Below are 21,778 nucleotides of genomic sequence, written 5' to 3'. Positions count from 1 at the left end.
CCACTCACCATCTACAGGTGAAGGAAAAACTCTGATGTAAAACCTCATGTTCCACCAGAGTCATTTCTCAGTGGAAGCACCCGCCTCGTGTATTTATTGCTACATCAATTCGCTACTGAGACAAAGATTCAGTCCAATCTTTAAAGAGTAGAGTTTTAGTTTCGAGGCGACTCCTTGTTTTTTTGACATAGTAGTCCATCCACACTATAGGGTGGTATAGTGTAGTGGTCAGTAGTGTGGAGGAGTGGTTAGGCGACCCAACCAGAGGGAGACATGGAGGTTTTGGACAGTAACTGTACATCTATTTACATCCTTTCTTCTCTGCTACAGCTCTGAAACCTTTTCAGTTTGTCTTTGGCCAAAAATCGGCCATGTTTGGTTATGAGGATGTTAATCGTGTACAAAAGTAGCTGTTGGAAAAAGTCCTATTTTTGGTGACGCTGTAGCAGAAGCACTGCAACAGCATTGACAGCACACAAAGGAATAATTCCACAGTTTGGGAAACACACTTATTTGCTTTCTTGGTAAGAATTAGATGCAGTTCCCAAGCCTGTGTGGTGAATAGGAATCTACACAGTTTATCTTAGCTTAGCAAAGACTAGAAACATCTAACCTGGCTGTGTCCACAGCTAAAGAAACCCACCTTCATGCACCTCTAATGCTTTTAAAGTTTTAACGTTTGTGCAAGCTAAATATAAAAATGTTAGTTGCAGTTTTTCTGCAGCGTCATGTGTCTGACTACTTCTAAGTCCGGATCATGTGCCTGACTGTTTTATGACCAGGACTTTCCACATGACCCACAGCAACTTCTCAGATTTTACACTGGAGTTCTTATCAGTATAAAACAAACAACATATGATTTGCTAATGAGTTTTACAGGTGCTGGTCACAGGTATTTAGCTTTTTACAGGTTTATCTGTGTTCACTCGTGTCCAGTCTATATGCTAAGCTACGCTAACTGAGTCTGATTCTCACTAAAAAAATAAATAAGCAAGTTTCTCAAAACGTCCAACTGTTTTTTTAAGCTTTGACAAATTTTTCAGCTGTCGAATGTTTCAATAAACAAGCAGGAAATCTGCAAAAGCGACTCCTGTAAATCTAATTGTGTAAAAGGAAGATACTTTGAAATTAAAATAGCTTTGGAGGTCCCAATGTTGCATATATTGCAGAACAAACAGAAGTGCTTTGGCAGTAACATCACAAACTTAGTGCAAAGCCTTGTCTGTGTATGATTGCCAAGGGAAGATGATGTGAAACTTAGATTTTGTTTCTGACGTCTCTTAGCTTTTTTACACAGACAAACACACAAAACAAAAATCCTGATCAACAAGTCAAAGCTGACAAACGCACCACACAAGACCCCGATAAAAACCACAAACTCTGCTCTGCTCTGTCTGAGCCTGTTGCAACACTAGGTAGGGGTTGTGAGGGCAGTGGGAGGGCAGGGCGTGTGAGGAGGGTCAGGCAGGATACAGTAGGGTGAGGTAGGGTCAGTGGTCAGGGTGGGGGTCAGGAAGGATTGAGTGGCTTTTTAGCCCCATGTGCTTCCTGGAAACCCAGGGCCAGGAAAGGAGGAACTGGTTCAGGGTGTGCCGCCGTTGTGGACTGGTCTGACGTAGGTAGTGGGCGGCGATGGCAAATGGTCGGGGGAAGGCGAGGTGAGAGGAGGGACGCACAGGTGAGGAAGCTGGCTGGGAGTTGGATGGTCACGCTGTGTCTAACAGTGGTGCGGCTGCAGTCTGTGGGAATGTGTGGCTGTGTAGCTGGTGTCGCTGGAGCTGCTCTGGAGGCTGTAGTGGTCCTCTTCCTCGACGTCGCTAATACTATCCAAACTGTCCGCCTCGCCGGGGGTGAACTCCATGCCCTCGATGTCCACCTCTGCAAAAAGAAAAGAAAACACACAGGGTTATTTTCAGCACTGTTTGAAAACAGAGCAAGAGGGAGAAAACTGTTTATTTCCACCCAACCGAGGGCATATTTATTAGGGAGCCTGTGGACTAAACCTGGATTTCGGCGGGCCATTAACCCTGGAGAAACAGGCAGATCTTTGTGCTCCCACAGCTAAATCCCCATCCCCTGATAAACAACTGCATCCAGGATTAGTAAATATACAGTACAACAGGCTGAATACAAAATTTAATGGGTGACTGTATTTAAGTTCATTTCTGCAGATGAAACTTGACAAGGCTGTTTAGGTATTAACCTTTAACCTGGGGCCGTCACCTGAAACAAGGCCGGGGGCTACTAATCATGTGGCTCAAGGTTTATCGGTGAACAGGGGGAGGAATGCAAACAGCCAAACAGCCAAACAGCTGTGACTAGGTCCATGTGGATGAACGCACTGATAGTGTCGTGTTGAGAGGTTATTTGTGAATAGATTGTGAACTAACAACGTACATGACAAGACCAGTCACCAGAGGTGATCTACATTTTGTTTACATTAATAGTCATAGTTAAATAAAGCTCTGACCACAACAAAGCACAGATCTGTCTGTATGGCACAGTAGAGCTGACGTAACAGGACATAACAATGTGGGATACACGTCTTTATGCGCTCCAGAAAATTACGTATGGATTGTGCTTCTGATCGGAACAAATAAGGTTCTCTGATGGGTTGATCCATGATTTGCTACCACTGGTTTACTGTTTGAAGCCAGCTCACCTTGCTCAGAGTCGGTGGAGATGGTGGAGCCCATGCTGTCAGTGCGGATGCGCTCCACAGATCCTGACACGGAGAGCTGCTCCAGGCGGCGTTTGAGGTAGCGGTGCTCTCTCTGCAGCTGCTCCTTCACATTCAGAGCCTTCTTGTCCTGCTCCTCCAGCTTCTGCTCGGACACAAACAACACAAGAGTCAGACATAATGTTCACTGGACACCAACACGTCCATCTGTAGTAAAGTGTACACCTGTATACTGTACGAATATTATTTACCCATTACTACCTCCGCCAAGGAGGTTATGGTTTCTCCCCTGTCCATTTGTTTGTTTGTCAGCAGGATGACACAAAAACTACTGAACGGAATTCCACAAAACTTGGTGGGAGGACATTGGCCAAGAAAGATAACATTACGATCCAGACAAAGGGACAAACCTTCTTTAACATTGTGAGATGGGCTGTTTTATTTTAATTTTTTCATTGATTTCTCAGAGTAAATTTCTTATATCCTTTTGGAACAAATCAGGCATATTTAGGGGAATGACATCCATGATTGTGTTTATTGAAATTATTGAAATTATGCACAAGTTCCCCTATAAAGTAAATTTGGGAATTTTCTTTCGGGTCAGATCATTCACTCTCACGTGATGCCTTTTGTAGATCTTGCAGGAGAAATCCAAAACTTACGGTGACTTAAACAAATGTGGTTCAGCAATAGAATCCCACACACAAAACCTAAGTAGAACCTAACAAAAAAATCTTAACAAAATAAACCTCACCTTATCATGCAGATGCTGTTACTAATGCTTGTTTTCTATCATTTCCTACCAATCAGACCTCAGCCAAAGTCACAAGAGTCTATTCAACAACTGTAAAATTTCCACACGAGGAAGTGGCAAAGTGACTGCGTGAGGTTAGAAAGCAAAAATTAAATGTCAGATCTGGTAATGGTCTGACTCAGTGTGGGATCAGATCTTGCTCCTTGTTGGCATATGAAAGTTTTCGGTGGTGAATCAAAGCGGAGCCGAACACACGTGGCCCCTTGTGATACGAGAAGACACAACACGGTGACGAGAATTAGTGCAGAGAGGACGTGCATGATAAACAGGAAATGAAGGGTTAAACCTTGCGACGTCTGGATTTTCCACCGACCACACTGTTGCTGCTGGTAAACAGTAAGATCAGTGTAGCATGTCCTAAACTGTTTTTACATTTGCTTCTCATCTGCTACATGACAGGTATTTTTAATACCACTTGTGTTTGTGAGCTGAAACATGAACCGTGGAAGAGGAGTCAGGCTTAAACAAACCAAACAGCCAATTATCTCTGACATATCAAAAGATCAGCCACCAAATGTACTATGTTATTCCACTTTGTTAACTCATTTGTTAGGTATGGGAGTTTTTTCTTTTTCTTTCAGGCTTGGGAGCTTTTTTTTTCAGGCATCCCCTGCACACCTCTGATTGAAAGATTAGCAAACAATACCCCACTTAAAGCAGGCGAAGGAGAAAACCAGAGAGCGTGAGTTGGGTGCACGAGAAACTCAAGGAGAACTGAATCTATTTTTAGTCTACACTAGAACAGCAAACAACTTTTTTTTTTCACAAGAATTTTGAGTCATCTTTCAATTAGTGTTTGTGAGAAATTGATTATTTGATCTTAAATTGTCAGAAATAGTAAAAACTCTTTCACATTTAAGTGACGGAGCTCACTTGGTGTGGTGTCTTTAAATTGCTTTTTTTTGCCAGAAAAGGTTTTGCTTGATCAATCACAAACGATTAATTGACTTATCATAACTGTTGTTCTTGTCAAAATAAATTATGGCTCTGAACAGGCCACCTTATCAAACATGGCTGTGATCTTAAGTGTTGTTTTTTCCCCCAGAGCTGTTCTTTTAGTACCTTGATGTGCATCCTGGCCCTTTTCAGCAAGCTCAGTGTGGTGTGTCTCGTGCTGTCTGGACCCAAAGGCACCAGCTTCTTCAACTGCTCCAAGTACAGCCGTAGTTTGGCACGTCTGCAAACACACAAGCACGAGGTGAGTCAGCACAAAATCAACCAGCAGAAAAAGGTCGGAGAGAAGGTACCAACACAAACACACTGACAAGAGCATAACCACACATCCCTGAAGTGCACAAACAAATGCTGCTGCTCATACAGTCTGGAAACAACCATACTAATATGTCTTCTATTTAAAATGGTGTATTCATTTTAAAATTATCGCCGTGATTCAGCTCCGTATCAGTAATAGTGGCACATCTCAAAACGCATATCCTGTATCTGACAATAAGTGTTTGCAACATTTTGTCTGCTGCTGTTTGTCCGGTTGTGACTGATACTACGATGCAAAATAAAATGGGGCCAACAGGGTTTGTAAACACTTGAAATCTCCGGAGTAGTGTGTACGGCAGGCCTAAACGCAGCAACAGGGATGTATTGTCAAATTAAAACATAGTAGTGTGGATTAGGGAGCAGCTCGGAATTTTTTGGTCAGAACCCAGTCCAAGTCACGTAGGGTCCCGATGCCTTGCTATGGATCCCAACGGGCACGGATCAGGTATCCACAGTCTAATGTGGATGTAACCTCTGACTTCTAGGTCTGAAAAACATACTAAGCAGTGAGAACCCTCCTTGACCCAAAAGCTTTGAGTGAGTCTTTAACCTCAACCACAGACTGTAAAATAAAGATAGATGACATGACTGCTCACCAAAAGTGAAGCCAAAAACTTCTTGCTCGTCACCTGGTGGCTTATCATAGTATAGGCCATAAACCCTACCTCCACCATGTTAGTGGATGGGCCATGGACCAAACTACAAAATAAAAGTACACATGAAGTAAAAAAGATGGTTTCTGTCATTTTAGGTAGTTCTTATCACACTGATGTATGTCCAAGTGTAAATTTGGTTTTAATTAGTTATTTCATGCAATAAGAACAGTGTGAAATGTCATGATTGACAGATGAGACTAACTCCTGTTTGGTTGAGTGCCTGTATCGGCAGCATTCAGATATTTTAGTTTGATTTCTGGGTAGTGAGAGGAAGTGGAGCTCTTTGTATACAGTCTATGAACCCCACAGTCACCAGGTGCAAAAAACCATCACCGACCAAAATGACGGCCTTGAGAAGTTCCTCATCTGTCCTGAACGGCTGAACTGATGACAAATCGTGACCTCAGAAAACACTGCTTCCTTGCCAAAGCCCCGCAGGCCAACGACCCTGAACTGCCAAGTAAACACTCACTGGATGCAGCATTTAGATGTTTAATGCAGTGATAGTGGCAACAAAACAAAGCCGATCTCTGCGTGGTCATGCAGTGACTTTGTATGGATATTGTAAAGGGCTGCTTTTATTCACAAAAAATTTTTATCAGCAGATTACCTCCCGTCTCTGTCCTTGGGCCATTCAACTTTGTTCTAGTCCATGAACCGTTCCTTTGTTCTGAGCTAGCCTTCCCCTTTTCTCCGGTTCCTTTGGCTAACTCCGGCTGAACGGTAAACATACTCCGACATTGCAAGGTCTCCGTTGGCCATCGCTGCAACGACAATCAACCTAATAAGAGAAACGGAGCTCTCTGGAGACTGGCTGCGGAGCGGAGCACACAGGAGACCACAGCGAGTGCACAAGGACGCGATCTTTACACATGCAGTTTTTTCCCTGTTTTATTTTCTTTTTAGGAAGGGCGTCACCTGTGTTTTTCACATAAAGTAAGAAACTCTGACTAGCACTGACTGTTTCATTTAGAGTTCAGCTGAGGACGGCCTGTGGGCAACAAGACAGTGTCAGGGACTAAACATAATAATCCAAGGTCCTAAATGAAAAAAGCATCTTTCATTTGATTGTAGCTGTAAAAACACACCAGATATTTAAAGCTAATTTGATTTTGATTGAAAATATCCACAAAACCATGTCTACCTCTCTACAGGTGCATACAGGCATTTCCAAAAAAGGGCGTGTGAAAGTGCACTCGTTCTTTTATTTCCTCCTCTCCCAGGGGGCAGCCTCCAGCTTTCCCCCCATCCGCTGAACCCCCTCCACCCCTCTACTCCACCCTGCCAACATCAACACACCCTCATCCCACTGGAAAACAAGTGTCTTCTGAGGACAGGGGTGGGGGCCCACCTCCAACCTGCCCTAGCCGAGCCACATGAAGCACTTGGAGTCCGGCCAGGGGGAAGCAGGCAGGAAGGAGCTGGGGGTCTGCAGCACAGGGGGGAGAGGGGTGGTTTTTGGAAGGGAGTGGGGTCTGAGCGAGTGGATGACTTTCTCTTGGGTTGAAAAAAGGGCTCTTTGAGTGCAGTGTGCTCAGCTGCACCAGGCAGCACTCCATACACATGATCCAAGGGGTAACTCGAGCCAATGGGCAACCATCTTGTACCCTCCCTCCCTGCTCTCCCCCTCTCCCTCTCTTGTAATGAAAAACAAAAACAAGGCGTTCCCCAAATATTCTGCCTGGCAACCCACCTTTTCCCCCAACAAAACTTCACAGGCCTCATCACAGGCCCCACCTGTATGCTCGCCGCATATTTTACCTGGCATGCAGCGGGCCGAAATGTGCACAGATGCACCTTCACTGCTGCTTTTAACCACATAAAAATAAAAATGAATGTCTCCACTGTTAAGTCGTCAACCTTTCAGATATACTGCCTCTTTTCTCTCGACCTAAATGAAAAGCATACAACTTGTCACTCAACAATCGAATATGCTGACCTGGAAGAAAACCATACCGGCTATTTCAGGAGATGTGCACAAAACAATGTTATATATATTCAAAATAATATACGATGAAAACAAATAAATATACTGTAATGAATAAAGAAGTTGCTTTTAGCGGTTAAAGAAAGTTGTTATAAAGTTGTGATAAGATGTGGTGGTGAGTTTTAGAGGTGTTGGTAAAAAGATGTTTTAACCTTCAGACATAGCCAGGCTAGCTGTTTCCCCGTGCCACTTTTAATGCTAATCTAATCAGCTGCTGGTTGTTGCTTCATATTTATTATATTGTCTTCAGGCAAATACATGCATGTCCCAAAAATTACTCCTTTAAAAGACTACTATGGTTGTGATTGGCCTCTAGCATGTGTAGTAAATGTCCGCCTGTGACCTGCTTAAGAAAAGCTTCATGTCTCTGACGCATATCTATAAAACACGACCTGGTTAAACCTGACAGTGTGTCCCTGACAGTGTGTCCCTGACAGCACCCCCCTTACCCTTACCCCCCCCCCCCCCCCCCCAGCAGCACGTGTTACCCTGCCGCGAGACACACTCACTGTTTTTCTTCAAGAGTGCACAGCTGATTTGGAGTTAGGACCCTCCCTCACTCACATTTGTTATTCCTAAGCCAAGCCCTGGTCACGCAATGTTTATCAAATTGCCTCAAACAGCCATGCAAAGTGCAGCGCCAGACAAATGGGAACGTTGATGGAGAGCATACAGTTCGCATGGCTCACATGACATCTTCCAATTTGTCTGGGTTGAAAATAGGAGCATCTTTGATATTCCAGTCATGAACAGTGTCACAGTGTGAGACTATTATGGCAGATTTCTAGTTTGTAAGTCAGCAAGTGCAAAAGCAACTGCATGCAACATTTACTAAAAACACACAGTATTATGCTCTAACATCAGCATTTGACCACTAAAATCTGCAAAAGTATTGGACTGTAATTCCTCTGAATTTGAGGATCTAATAGTAAATCTGCAATCTGATTTTCTCTGGAGTCCTGTCTGCAGAGAAATGACCACCTGACTGTTCTCACGTGCGAAGTACCACGGGATGATTTGTGTCTGATCTCTGGCCTTTCCTTCCCCCTCCTCTTCCCTCTTCCATCGGCAGAGACAGAGGAGAAAATAGAAAAGGAAGTTTTGCTCAGAAAGCTGCACGCTGCTGAAACTGGAGCAAGCTTTTTAAACTGCTGACTTAGCTCCAAGGTTACTGGGTACAGACCGGGCCTTTCTCACAGACCTGGTCACACTTTGGGACTCTGAAGGAGAGGAAGCATGACATGTGTTGTTTTCAAAAGCGAGAAGTGTAGCTGCAGCACCTTGTGTATGCAGATAACCAGTTTTAACAGAGTCAACACACACCTAATGGTTCACACACAGCATTATGGCGACATTAGTCCCACTGCCGTCCAGTGGGCTGGGATTGCGAATCTATCGGCACACATTTTTGAAAAAACGTGTGCAGGGCCTGAGAAGTCTAGCTAGTACAAACAACAGCCCTTCACTCACTGCACTGTCTAATGAGCTTGCTGCAGCCCAGCGCATTCCTCAACCCATACGCACAGCACTGAGTGGCTTGTCTGGCACCGAGCCAAACCCGCTCCAGCAAGGTCAAAGGTCATCAGGAGTCACCACTGCCGGAGCTGACTCGGTCTGTGGTGTTGTTTTGACTTGACATCAGCATGGAAGATAGGCTGCCAGGTCGACTCGGCTTTAAGGCGACACAGTGAAGAGTTAATCTCAAAATGCAGAGGTTTTGGCTGCAAATTAAAAATGTTATATGTATTTTAAGGGTTAAAATCAATATTCAAACTCATTACAATTTTACAGTTTTGGCCATATTTCCTATCAGGTATAATGACTCATCAGGTTTATTGCTGAGATCAGGAGATGCAGCAACATCACTAAAGATAAGGTTTACCCACTTTCGTTATCAACAGTTTTGCACAAATCCACTATCAGGGATTATTATACAGTTATACATTAACAGTTTGGATGCGCTCACTTTAAGTGTTAGTTTCAAATAAATTGGTTTAGTTTGGGTATTAATATAATCATTTGCCTTCCAAATTAGTTTGGTTATCTTTTGACTTAACTTGTATGTTGATGATGTTCTATTGTTTCTAGAATTGATTTGGTTATAACTCTATTACAATTACTGACATGAATCGCAACCAAAAATTGCCCTTAATGTTTCTTTCTATTTCTAAAAAGTGCCAACTGTATTTCTTTATCCTCTATGGAAGAATCATTTAGTTACAATGGCTTTCAAAACGTTATATATGTTTTTCTTAAATTTAGAAAAGGTCACAAAAAAGACCCCAGAACTTTTCCAAAGCAGAAACTTTCTGCATCTGGCCGCCTGTTTACAGCGCAGCTCTGTTCAGTCAAGTGAAAGTGGGGTCTGCGTCGTGTGAGTGTGGATCACCATGGTGAGGTGGTGGAATTTGGGGTTGCCAGCGGAGTGGCTCCACATCTGGCTGGCAGGCTTCTGGGGAGTAACGAGGCAGATGGAGGGAGGTTTGAGGTGGTGAGGGGCCTCACCCATAGGCCAAACACAACACGCACACACACACACACACACACACACACACACTAGGCCTTTCAGCGGCCAACTTCATCAGTCTCGCTGTCACCATCCAGCCCTACCCTGAACATGTTTACATTTAACAGAGATCTGATGCGCCGTCTCTGAAAAAACAAGAGGGTAGACAAACAAGAGCATTAAGAGCAAGTCATGTGATACTGGCAGAGGGAGTTGCCACGGTGCCCACGCTGGAGAGACATGTGACACCAGGGACGCACAGGGAAACACAAGAGGCTTTTTTTTATCCTTCTGATATGCAATGTCAGTCATCTGGGACAAACTGTATTTGTTTTCTGTCGTCGAGGAAGCCACACCCGCCCACAGTGTTGAGTGACAACTGCGAGGTGAGACAGGAGTCTCCTATAAAAAGCAGGTTCATGGAGTTCGCTCTCATGTGACTGCTCTTACGCACAAACAGAAACTTGGAACACACCACAACATCAGCAAAGATGGAGGGAGGGACCTAGTTACACTACTCGCACAATTAGTCTAAAGAAATGGGAGCATGCCTAGCTGGTGATTAATCAACAGGAAACTACAGAATTAGGCAGTTTGTTGTGCACTCATAGTAGTAGTAGCATTTCCTTAAAACAAACTGGAATTTCCACTGGGTGTGTGAGGGAATGCCTGGTAATTAGGCTTTTTTTTCTCGTGTACTGAAACAATCCCCTGAGCGAGCATTGGATCATTACAAAATCCCTTCCTCAGCACAGCCAGCTTACATCGGTGTTACAGGAAAACAGATGTCAAATAGAATTTAAAGAGCAGAGCGCGTGAGAGGGTGAAAAACAAAGGCCTCCCTGGGTGCATCTCTGATACATTTCAACAATGATGGACCTGGACATTTGCTGCCTTGCTGCTGCATGCATTGAAAAGTACATCTGCAAATGTCGGACAGACTAGCAGGGACAAGTTCAGCGAGCTCAATAACCACATCCCCCCTGACTGGTTTTATAATGATCCTTGTAAGAGGATTCCAGCTTCCGTGTTGAGTGTAAAAAGTTTGGCTGTTTACTCCTGAGAGGAGCAGCGTGGTGGAGGATCTGGACCTGCCTTAAAATCTGAGAGGTTGTGAGATGCCAAAGAGAAAAACACTGTCTTCAATTTCCTCAAACTTTACATGAGGGAGAAAACTTTGGTTGAGCTATAGTCACAACCCTCAGACTTATGCAACTTGTGACGAGGGATCTTTTCAACGGTCACAAGCCGAAAAAGGTTGACAGCTGCTGTTTTGGAACGTAATACAACTTAAGAGAATAAAGGAGGGAAGGGAACAGATTGACAAATGACAGAATGCCTGCAGCTCTAATCTTTTCAATATTCAATCCATAGTCAAACAGATATTCGCTTGTGATCCAAAACAAGCAAAGCCGAACATGGATGCATCCCCAAAGCATTCTAGTAATATTCTGCTAGTTTTGTGACCCCCATCCACCCACAAACTCTCCCCCCTAAACCCCCTCTCTTACTTAACTGCACATTCCAGTGTATGTCTGCATACTTCGCTGACCTGAATTTCAAGCTGCCTGCTCGACACTCGGAGCAGCCACGTCCTACGCTGCCTCCCGTCCCTCCCTTCGACAGCATTCAAGAATGTCTTCGCCTCCGCCTGGTTCAGTCGACTCACTTTCCCTCCTGCTCTCCTCCTTTTCACTTCTCTCTTTTTATTGTTTTTATATAAGAAACAAAGGCCGTGCAAACACCTCGTTAAAGTGCATCCCACGTTGTTTTTTAGGAGCATCAGCTTCTTTACAGCAGCGAATCAAGTTATTGACACAGAAAGTGAAGAAGCCTGCAGCAGCAACACCTGAGAGGGAAATGAATGTTCTCACCTCAATGTAGGTCTATGCAAGTCTCATTCGCCTACTCAAATAATGTCTTTGTGAGGTTACAAATGCACAAAAAGCCAGTGCACATTACCCTGCAGGCCTCATGCAAACACAATTGTCCACATAGTAGAAGTGCAGTAACCACAGCCAGTCTGACCTGAGAGAGTTGAAGAACCTCTCAGCTCCCGGTGACCTCAGGGTGGAGAAATTTCATGTGACCTCTGCCACTGACCTCCAGCTGTGGCACGTCTCTTATTGTAGAGTCTTTCATTAGTTACAAAGCAGACTGTCCTGAGGCCACAGCCACACTGACTTCAGCAAATGTTGAACAAATATGACTAAAGAAATCAGGAGAGAACAGATATCCCATTTATATGCAGTATCTAGTTGTATTAGTCCATGGCAGTTATAATAATAAAAAGGATTACTTAATCTGTATTACATTTCTTCCATCAAATTGATAAGATTAGTGCTATGTTAATCTATTTTACTCACTAGATTAGCCTGACAGAGACACTCTTTTTTTTAATATATTTTTTCATTTATCTTTAATTTCCATTAGTCAATCCATGAATCAGTAAATTATTATCTAGCCAAATATGTATCTGCAAAGCTTTTCAGAATAAATATGTCATTTAAGACATTTTTCAAGTGCAATATCCAATAATTGTTTCTCTCTTATGTAATAATAACAGTTTCCACTGATGGTCAGATGAAATAAGCTTTTTAAAATGTCAATTTGAGCTGTAGGACATTTTTGATTCACGTTTATTTCTGTTTTGTGACATTTTACCAACCAAATGATTAGGAAGAAATTATATGCAGACCAATCGTTGATCAAAAATAATAATTAGTTGCAGTCTTACATGTATTTACTTTATTTCCATATAAAATTATATTTATTTTATCTATGTGGCACAACCGATGTCCACTTTAAAGTTTGATCAGCATTCACCGATTTAATGTTGAATATACATTTAGCTACAGTTTACAACATGGCCAACATGAGACATGGCACAACTCCTCAGTCATTACTGGTGGTTTACTAGCAGCTAAAGACACACAACTGAGGAATGCAACTGACAGTGTGGCATTTGAGGAAGTTAAAAACAAAAGCAATGTGGGCTCGTGAACGTCACACCAAACCGTAAAAATGAAACTCCCTGCACCTTTTTTTTTTTTTTTCTCATAGCATGTAAGAGGCAAACATGACATTTAAGTAAAAAAGATAACATTTAAAATCAGGATGATGACATAATAAGCTCACAGAGGCTGTGAAGTTTACAATCCACATTATAATGTCCTTCGAAACTCCTCCACTTAAAATAGATTCATACCTCAAAAGAGTGGAAACGGGCAAGGATGAGTTTTTGCCAGAGGAGCTTTCTCCTCTTAAGTGCCTCAGGTTTCTGCTGACTCAGAAACTTTTAGAGGGCAAAAATGAGGAGTAAGGGGAAAAAAGATAACAGAAAAAACAGATGTGGTCTCTGGAGAAAAAAGGAGACAAAGAGTAGTACGTAAAGACGTGAAGTAACAGGGCCGTGGATGTCTCTCCCTCCCACTGCCATAACTCAAACAGCTCAGTAAGGTACTGCTGCTGCTGCTGCTGCCCGGCCTTTGACACACACACACTCACACGCACATAGATGTACTTCACCCAATGGGAGAGAGCTCCTCAAAACCAAATAAGTCATTCATCACAGCTGGGAGTAGGAGACACTGAGAGTAAATTTAATTAGAGAGAACATTAGACCGTGACAAACCGAGAGTCTGCTCCTGTGTCCATGAAGCTTGTGTAAATTTAGAGTTAAGTTCAAGAGGTGTTGCACAGTTGCTGCACATTATCCGCGGTGGGATATGCTGTGCTGCTTACGGTAAAAGACCATTTGTTGAAATCAATCTGCAAAAATGAAAATGAGAGCACCTGATCGCCATACGTGGCCACTGGAGAGTTAAAAATAGATCTGTAAATCCTTTGCTCAATTGAGGTAAGCGCTGCAAACACAACAGTTGCCCTAGCCTCATGCGACTGGGCACCGATTTCCTGTAAACAAACGTTATGTGGGAAACAACAACATCTATACTTTCACAATTTCTTGGCATAACGAGAAAAGGAAACTTGTGGCACGCACGAGTCGTCACAGGCGTGATAAGCGGCGGCTGAAGTCAGAAATGGGAAGGAAGCAATGCCAGCGGAGAGCAACCACACAGAAGCATTCGGTTTCACAGAAATGTCAAGCTGATGCTCTGCAGCTCTGTCCTGTGTCGATGCAATGATGAGAGAGGGAAGAAAAAGCTGCAGAGTCACCCTTCAGAAGGTCTGTGCAGAGTTGTCACAGCTGAGCTCAGGCTTCAGCAGATAAGCAGGTTTGTCTGAGGACAGAAAACCCTGTGGGACAACGCTGGCTCCCGGCCAGACACCTGACTCAGGCCCTGTTCATACCTGGCAATAACGTGCGTCTCGGTTGATCCAATCCCAAGTGGACAGCTCTAAATACATCACTTCACACTTGGGTTATGACTGTGTTCCCATACGCGACTGCAACGACTCAAGTGACCACATGTGATCACATCTCTCTACATACAAATGTACACACATGTACATCAAGACCAAGTGTGTTGTTGTAAACCTGCTCCTCCAATATGAATGTCTGCCAGAAATTAAAAGAAGAAATTAAAACAACACTGACTTTTATTCTTCATCATGTTCCAGCTAAACCAGTTCGCCCGAGATGTCTAATGTTCGAAGATGTTTGGGTTTAACAAACATCGTAGACAAAACCAGAATAAAGCAATTTGATATTGCGAATGAGTGGTTACTTTCTCTAATGCGGAGGATGTTACTTGAGTGGACAGTTTCAGGACACACTAGCATAGTTCGGATCTCAGTGTGTCCTCAATGAGTGTCTGGTGCGCTCACACCTGTACGTACAGCCGTCCACTCAAGAGATTTGTTAAGGACTCAAGTCTCCATACTTGTTCAACCAGGTGAGCTATTGGGCGCTCCCCTCACAAGATTCTTTATCGGGAACAGCCCTAACAACTATTAGACTATTCTCAACAAATGACGTGCATCAGTCACCCTGTCAGCCCTGTGACTATATAGTAGAAGGATGTGTCTGTATGAAACCAAACACACAAACACATGACCAAACAAAGACAGTGAGTCAGCACCTCCCTGGAGTGGTTGTCTGAGGGTGTGAGGGATGTCGAACTCAAGGAAACAGGGCTGAACAGGGCTTTGAGAGAATTTTCCAAACCAGTCACACGGCCATTAAACTGGTTGGACAGGACAGCAGGACTTTTGGTTTTGATATGAATCAGCAGCAGACAGACAGACAGTCTGCGATCAACCGGGGAGACGGAAAAATGTTGGTATCATTTCAATCAATATAGCATAACAGTGGGCCTGGAAATAATTTATTTTATGTTGGTTTTTGTCAGAAATTAAACGTCTGGTCAACAAAATTGTGGTCACGGAAGTTATAGCAGAGCCGAACAAAGCCACAGGTAAAGTGGATATGATGCAATTAAAATGCGACCAAAATGAGACGTCCCCTTAACTTGAATAAAATTGTGGCTATAATGTAAATCCACCAGTCAACAAAATATGTAACATAGGTCTAGTCGATTTTGGACATTTTATTGAAGAATTGTTACATCCGTAAAAACTATACTGTAGGTAAATATACGCTACATACACATGCCTCATAGATGATCATGCTAAAGCCTGAAGACACAGTTTCAACCTTTAACACCTGCATGTTGGAGTAATGACAATGTACTTTGAAGACACAAGTCCAGACAGGGTTTGAATCAGGATGCATTATGTTGTAAACGATCACAATGATACCATGTCATTGCAGGGCCTCTTATTACAAATTAGTAGGTTGAAATGTATCCTTAAAAACGGTCACGGGTGGAAAAACAAACAGGGGAAATAAGGACAAGACGAAAATACAGAATAATCCTTCACTTGTGTTTAAGGATCATTTCATTTCATTGCTAAACTCTTAGAGAATAAGTGAGACAAGTCACATGTTTTAACATTACAGGGATGACACTGCACTGAATGTCTAAAAAAAATTGTCTTTTTTAGAAACATGGGGCCATAGTGATGACAAGGGAAGTGAGTAAACTGATTATGGAAGACTTTGATGGAACTGTCAGTTTGACTGGAAACTCACTTTATTGCTAAGCCACCACACCCCGTCATTGGACATGAGGTAACCGGTGTGTCTCAACACCTACAGTGAAATCGGCCCCGGCCTCCTCCTCCGTGTCTCAGGTCAGGGAGGAATGTGTCTGCACTTGTCTCTTCTCTCTCTCTCCGTCTACACACATCCATTACTCACTCGCAGACACGTGACTGGCAAAACCCAATCCCTCAATGTGTGTGATAGTGTGTCACACACACGCAGCCCAACACGCCCATCTCAGCCTCGGCTCACGTGCTGATAGTCACATCAGCTGTTTCCCTAAATCCTTAGGCAGGCAGTTTTTTGACAAGTCAGCTGAGGTAACTGATGCAAAAACAAAACTACCATAAAACGTTTTACTGCATCGACCAAACTCTACGGAAGTTAGGTTGTCTTGTATCCAATACGGGTTCGGCCTCCTGACAATGTGAAGTCATCTCCTCTGTTAATGAAGTCAAAACAGATGTCTGTGCCTTTAATGAGCAAGCGTATCACATCACCACGAGCTGAACCCTGTACCCCGAAGGGGGGAAAAGAATATGTTTCTGAGTTGCAGTGAAGTGCATGCTGGGAGTGGCAGAGCAAGATCACAGTGCGTGTGTGAGAGTTGTCTCTGGCCTTCTCAGTTTGGAGAAATGACAAGCGAGGGCCAGAGTAAGTCCCCCGCCTTCGCCTGCAGCATGGGCAGGATTATCACATTACTGACAGGATTCCCCTTCCATACAAGGTAACGAGTTTCATCCGTGAAATGGAGACAGATCTCAATCGACACGGAGGTGCTCTTTGAAATCGGCCTATTATCCGTTTTGAGACACGAGGAATTAATTGATTAAATCTGTGGCTCTTTGAACATGACCTCTGATCCAATCTGGTGCTTCTGACTGAGAGAGACATATCTGGGGGGGTTTCCCCCCACAGCCAGCATCCCTTCACCGAATATGTTAGGAATTCAATTGTGCTGAGTAAAGATATGAGCACAAATCAGATAAAATGGAGAGAGATTGGGTAGGTGAAAGAACTTGAGATGCCACCTTACCTGTGTTTCTCCAGCTCGTTGTGTGACGATCTGAAAGGCCAAGCAGACAAAGGACACAGATGAGTGTCAAGAACACGTTTACCAAGAATACTATAAAAACAGTTAGGCTGGGATGTAATAAATAATCCCTATGTGCGAGGCATGGTTAGTAAATGTAAAACAGATCAAAGAAAGACGTTTGGAAGAGAGCGCCAAGTACGAGCAAATCTGAGAAGCATTCAGGGAAAATATGTCAAGAGATCAAACAAGGACAAATCAGCTTTTACTTTCCTTTCTGCCTCCAGGAGCCTATAAGGCTTTGGTATGCTGCACGAGAAGAAACGTGGTAATGTGACACTTGCATGTTTACTTGCATAATAATTCTGATTGGGTGAATTAAGGGCACAGACATCCAGGAAATTGGTCACACCTTCAGTAAAATAGACAGCCATGACAACTATGCAAAAACAAAGCTCAATGCTTAAAATCTCTTTCCATGTCCATGTGACATTTTGTCAGTGAGCGAGGACCAGAGGTCAAAAATGGCCTAGAGAGAGAGAGAGAGAGGGCGGGAGAGAGCGAGAGAGAGCGAAAGAGAGCGAGAGAGAGAGCGAAAGAGAGCGAGAGAGAGCGAGAGAGAGCGAGAGAGGCATCTGTGACACTGCGCAACACACTCCTCCGTCCCTGCTGGCTCGCCCAGCACCCATACAAACAGCACGCACGCACCACTGTTGTTGCTGCTGCACGCTGACTGAACAGCAGCATGGACATAGGATAAAAACACACCCAGACGTCTGGGAGGCCTAGACGCTACAGAATTCCTCAGTGTGTGGGCTATTCTGAGGAGACTCTCTATTATGATGTGCAGCCGGGGAGCAGGGGCGGGGGGTGGGGGCACTGCAGTCCATCTGAAACAGGCCCTCTGTTCACGAGGCCGCCATGGATACCACCACGGCAATAAAAACAAAAACAGCGACAAACAAAAAGGGCCAGACTGACAACAGGCTTTTTCAGATTTTCTGAACTGTTAGGGAGCCCTCGAGCTAGCAAAGCAGCGGTTCACACAGGAGGCCGAGGCATCGGTGACAACCCCCCCCCCCCCCCCCCCCGCACCCAAAAAGACTTACAGTTGACCATGCAACAGGGACAAACTCTTCAAACCAATAACCCACTTTAAAAGACAAACAATGAGCGTTAATCCATCATGGAGGAAGTTAGGTAACCGCGGGGAACGTCCCAGTCAAAGCACAGGGCTAGACCAGGATATCATACTATAACCTCCACAGGAAGAGACTGCACATGGAACTGTAACCAGGTTAACACACACCTTTACATGTTATGTAAAAGAGCGATGTAGCATGCAAAGCGCTATGTGGTCTGATGTCATAAACTTGTCCCCGATGGCCTGTAAATTGGCTTTTTATCACCCCTTACATGGGATGTAAAAGTGCCAGCACTCATACTTGTGTAGAGAGTGTCCTGTGTATTTTTTCACCCAAAAAAAAGTCATAGATTTTAAGGATTTGAAAAATAGTTAGGCAGGCTTTTTCTTTATCATCTGAGCTATTTATATTTTTAATGGCGTACTAAGTGTGACAGAGAGGTGAAGCAGGAAAAGTCTCACCAGGAAAATTCCAGGTCTCGCTCTTTTTTTTTTAAGAAGTGTTTTGATTTAACAACAGCCTCACGAGTAAACAAGGAAATTCCACCAGGGTTCTTCTTTCTGTGTGTGCAGAAATAGACTCGCAGCTGAATTCCCTGAATAATGCACCACTGCAAAACATGTTATCTGTTTAATTTGAAGTTTTGGTCGTGATATCAAACGCTGTAACAGTTGTTGATGCTACAAAGAAAGCGTTGCAATTTTCAACTAACAACCAGCTTCTGTAAGATTGAGAATATGGTTTCAGTTCATGGATGAAATATGTTTTTAATTCACTAACCCCCCCAGCATCCTGTTGAGAGTAAAGAGGGAGATGGGGAAGTTTGCCCCCTTTTATTCACAGCCACGAGAAAAAAAAAAGGAGGGAAAAGCAGGTCTGTTGCATGAAACTCACTGTTTGTCGCCGTGTGTGTGTAGGTGTCTGTGTAAGCCACCACACCCACCTGCCACATACACACACACACACACCCCTCACCCACACGCACACACTTAACTATGTTAGTCTGTTGGCGATTGTAATGAGTGAGGAACGTGGAGGGGGTTGCATAAAAATAAACTTTCAATTTTGCAAAACCATTTGCCGTCAAACGGAGTGTAATTACAACAGTGATTGTACATGCTGGATGTGCAATGATGTAACTCTACTGAGGAAACCAGGCTCACTGAATTTCCCTAAACTAATATTACCCAATAGCTTTTTTTCATTATTAGTCTGATGTTGACGTGCCAGAGTTCTGAGGAATAAACTTGCACTGACATAGACATAACCTTGTAATATTTTGCATGGATGCAAAGTGAACCTCCTCACTTGGGAGGAGAGAATCAGACTGAGAATCTGACCATATTAACACAGTGTTTAATATGAATTATGAGCCCTATTAGTGATCTGGAGCTGGACAGACCTTTTCATTATGGAGATGAGAATTAAATATGAACCATTGTGATTTTTTAAATAGACCAAATGCAAACTGAAACTTAACTGTGTTTACTAATGCAAAGTGATGCATGGAAATTGTGAGCTCTGGCAGAAACGCCTATACTGGAAGAAGAGTTGAGAAGACCCCCCCACACGCACACACACACACACACACACACACACACACACACACACACACACAGACACACACACACACACACACACACACACACAAACTAGAGAACATTTACCTTCACATCAAACTCTCACACACACAAATCAAAGTTTCGCACAAGTGAAAGCATGTGATCCCGACAGCAAACACGAAAGCTTCTGTACATATCGACAGTGTTCCGTATCAGCATGGGGAGGTTTTTTTGTTTTAGGAGTGTGTGTGTGTGTGTGTGTGTGTGTGTGTGTGTGTGTGTGTGTGTGTGTGTGTGTGTGTGTGTGTGTGCGTGCGTGTGTGCGTGCGTGCGTGTGTGAAGCAGAGAGTGGGAGCAGCAGAGTTGACAGTGTACGCGTGGCAGTGTTTATTGGAGAGACCAAAACAGAGGAGAGAGAGCCCAACCCAGGCATGAAAACAGTGTGTGTGTGTGTGTGTGTGTGTGTGTGTGTGTGTGTGTGTGTGTGTGTGTGTGTGTGTGTGTGTGTGTGTGTGTGGACTCACAAACAAACACACAGGGGGGCTGGGTTAGGGTGAGGAAAGATAATAATAAAACAAAAAAAAAGAGGCAGACATATTTACCTATTGTTCTGATTTTTTCTGGAAATTGGTGAGGTTTTCGTTTTCTTTCGGGAAAAGTCGCTGCTGAACGGTAAGACAGACGCATAGCCGTGTTCTGCCTCTGTTGACAGGACACAGGAATTGAATTTAGTTCCTTCATCGTGGAGAAAAAAGTGAGCTGCCAATGGGCCATTTTTAGGGGGGTGGTGGGGGGGGGTGGAATGGTATAACATGACACAGCTCGAGAGGCAAACTGTGGCAAATGCAAGATATCAGCGCACACAACACATAGCATTCTGTAGCTAACGCTCAATACAGGTCATTATGATGCTGTTGTCAATGTCACGCTTGTTCACTGATCGCTCCCCGGGCTATAACCTCGTCTTTACACATGTCCACAAACACATGACACCCTCTGAATTGTGAATAACACTCCCAGTCCCCCCCCCCCCCCCCCCCCCCCCCCCCCCCCACTCCCCCACTGGCTCCACTTCGCACCCATCGCCTGCTCCTCCACATCCCACCGTCCGTAAGAAGTGACATCATACCTGCACTGTGGCAGGGCACGTTTAAAAAACTTTACCCACGGCAGCCTGCGCTAAGCTAGCTGCCACCTCGGCGTGTGCTGTCTCCGCTAGAGGAACCGGGAGCGGGGCTGTCAAGTTGTCAGTCGAGCTGGATTTACCTCTGTCTCTCCTCTCCAAGTATTCTGCCGCCTCCAGCAGAATTAACAGAGAGTTAAGTTCCATCTTCTTCCTTCTTCTTTGTTATTAATAAAGAAATAAAGAAAAAAAAAATGATGTATTTACATGAATGTACGAATCATAAAGGAGCCGCAGCCGAAATGATAGGAGAAAAAAAAACAGTTGGAGAGATGTGAGCTCGCTGCTGTTTTCACTTCTGAGTCTTGGTGACTCCAAACTACACTATCAACAGCAGGCTGACTACAACTCAGCCCGCTGACGGACACACACGCCGCCCAATGGGAGCAGCCTGCGGGACGGCACTCCGGATGTGCTGCAGCCAATGGGTGGGCTGGGCACGATTTGATTGGTGCGACGGGACAGAAAAAGTCAACAGGGACATACCCTAGCAACAGCCCGGGCCACCCGCCCCCCTCCGCGGCCGATTGGTGTGACGCAGAGGCGAGCGGGCTCTGATTGGCTGGGGGGGATTGTGGGCGTGCGTCGCGGCTGAACTTGGGGCGTCGCTGTGGTCGATGTGAAAACTTCTCTAAAGTGCGAGTTCTGGATTTGAACCGTGAAATAAACGCGTAACGTCCATAAAGACTCTGTTATACACGTCAGCTATAATCTACTCAAAGTGTTTTTCATTTGCTGCTCAAGTCAACATCATGCACACACTTTATTGGGTGATGAGCTGCAATATGTTTGTGTTATTTGCACGGTCGAAAAAGCTGCTAAAATGCATAATATATGAAATTTCCCATTGCTATTATGAGCATTTATAGA

The 21,778-nt window shown here is 44.0% G+C and overlaps 1 protein-coding gene across 1 annotated transcript; it reads right to left on the bottom strand.

Moving 5' to 3' along the window:
- Positions 1-1,232: 1,232 nt before the first annotated feature.
- Positions 1,233-21,249, bottom strand: mxd4 (MAX dimerization protein 4). Its single transcript, XM_034586152.1, has 6 exons — positions 20,992-21,249; positions 20,328-20,427; positions 17,022-17,051; positions 4,557-4,671; positions 2,663-2,825; positions 1,233-1,878 (listed from the first exon to the last, which is right to left on the bottom strand). Exons 1-6 carry the CDS (start codon positions 21,053-21,055, stop codon positions 1,718-1,720), a joined length of 633 nt encoding a protein of 210 aa, XP_034442043.1. The 5' UTR covers positions 21,056-21,249; the 3' UTR covers positions 1,233-1,717.
- Between the last annotated feature and the right edge of the window lie 529 nt (positions 21,250-21,778).

Source organism: Hippoglossus hippoglossus, chromosome 1 (assembly GCF_009819705.1).
Source record: "Hippoglossus hippoglossus isolate fHipHip1 chromosome 1, fHipHip1.pri, whole genome shotgun sequence".
NCBI classification, from domain to species: Eukaryota; Metazoa; Chordata; class Actinopteri; order Pleuronectiformes; family Pleuronectidae; genus Hippoglossus; species Hippoglossus hippoglossus.
The sequence above is the reverse complement of the archived record's forward strand: the minus strand, read 5'-3'. Positions and strand labels throughout refer to the sequence as shown.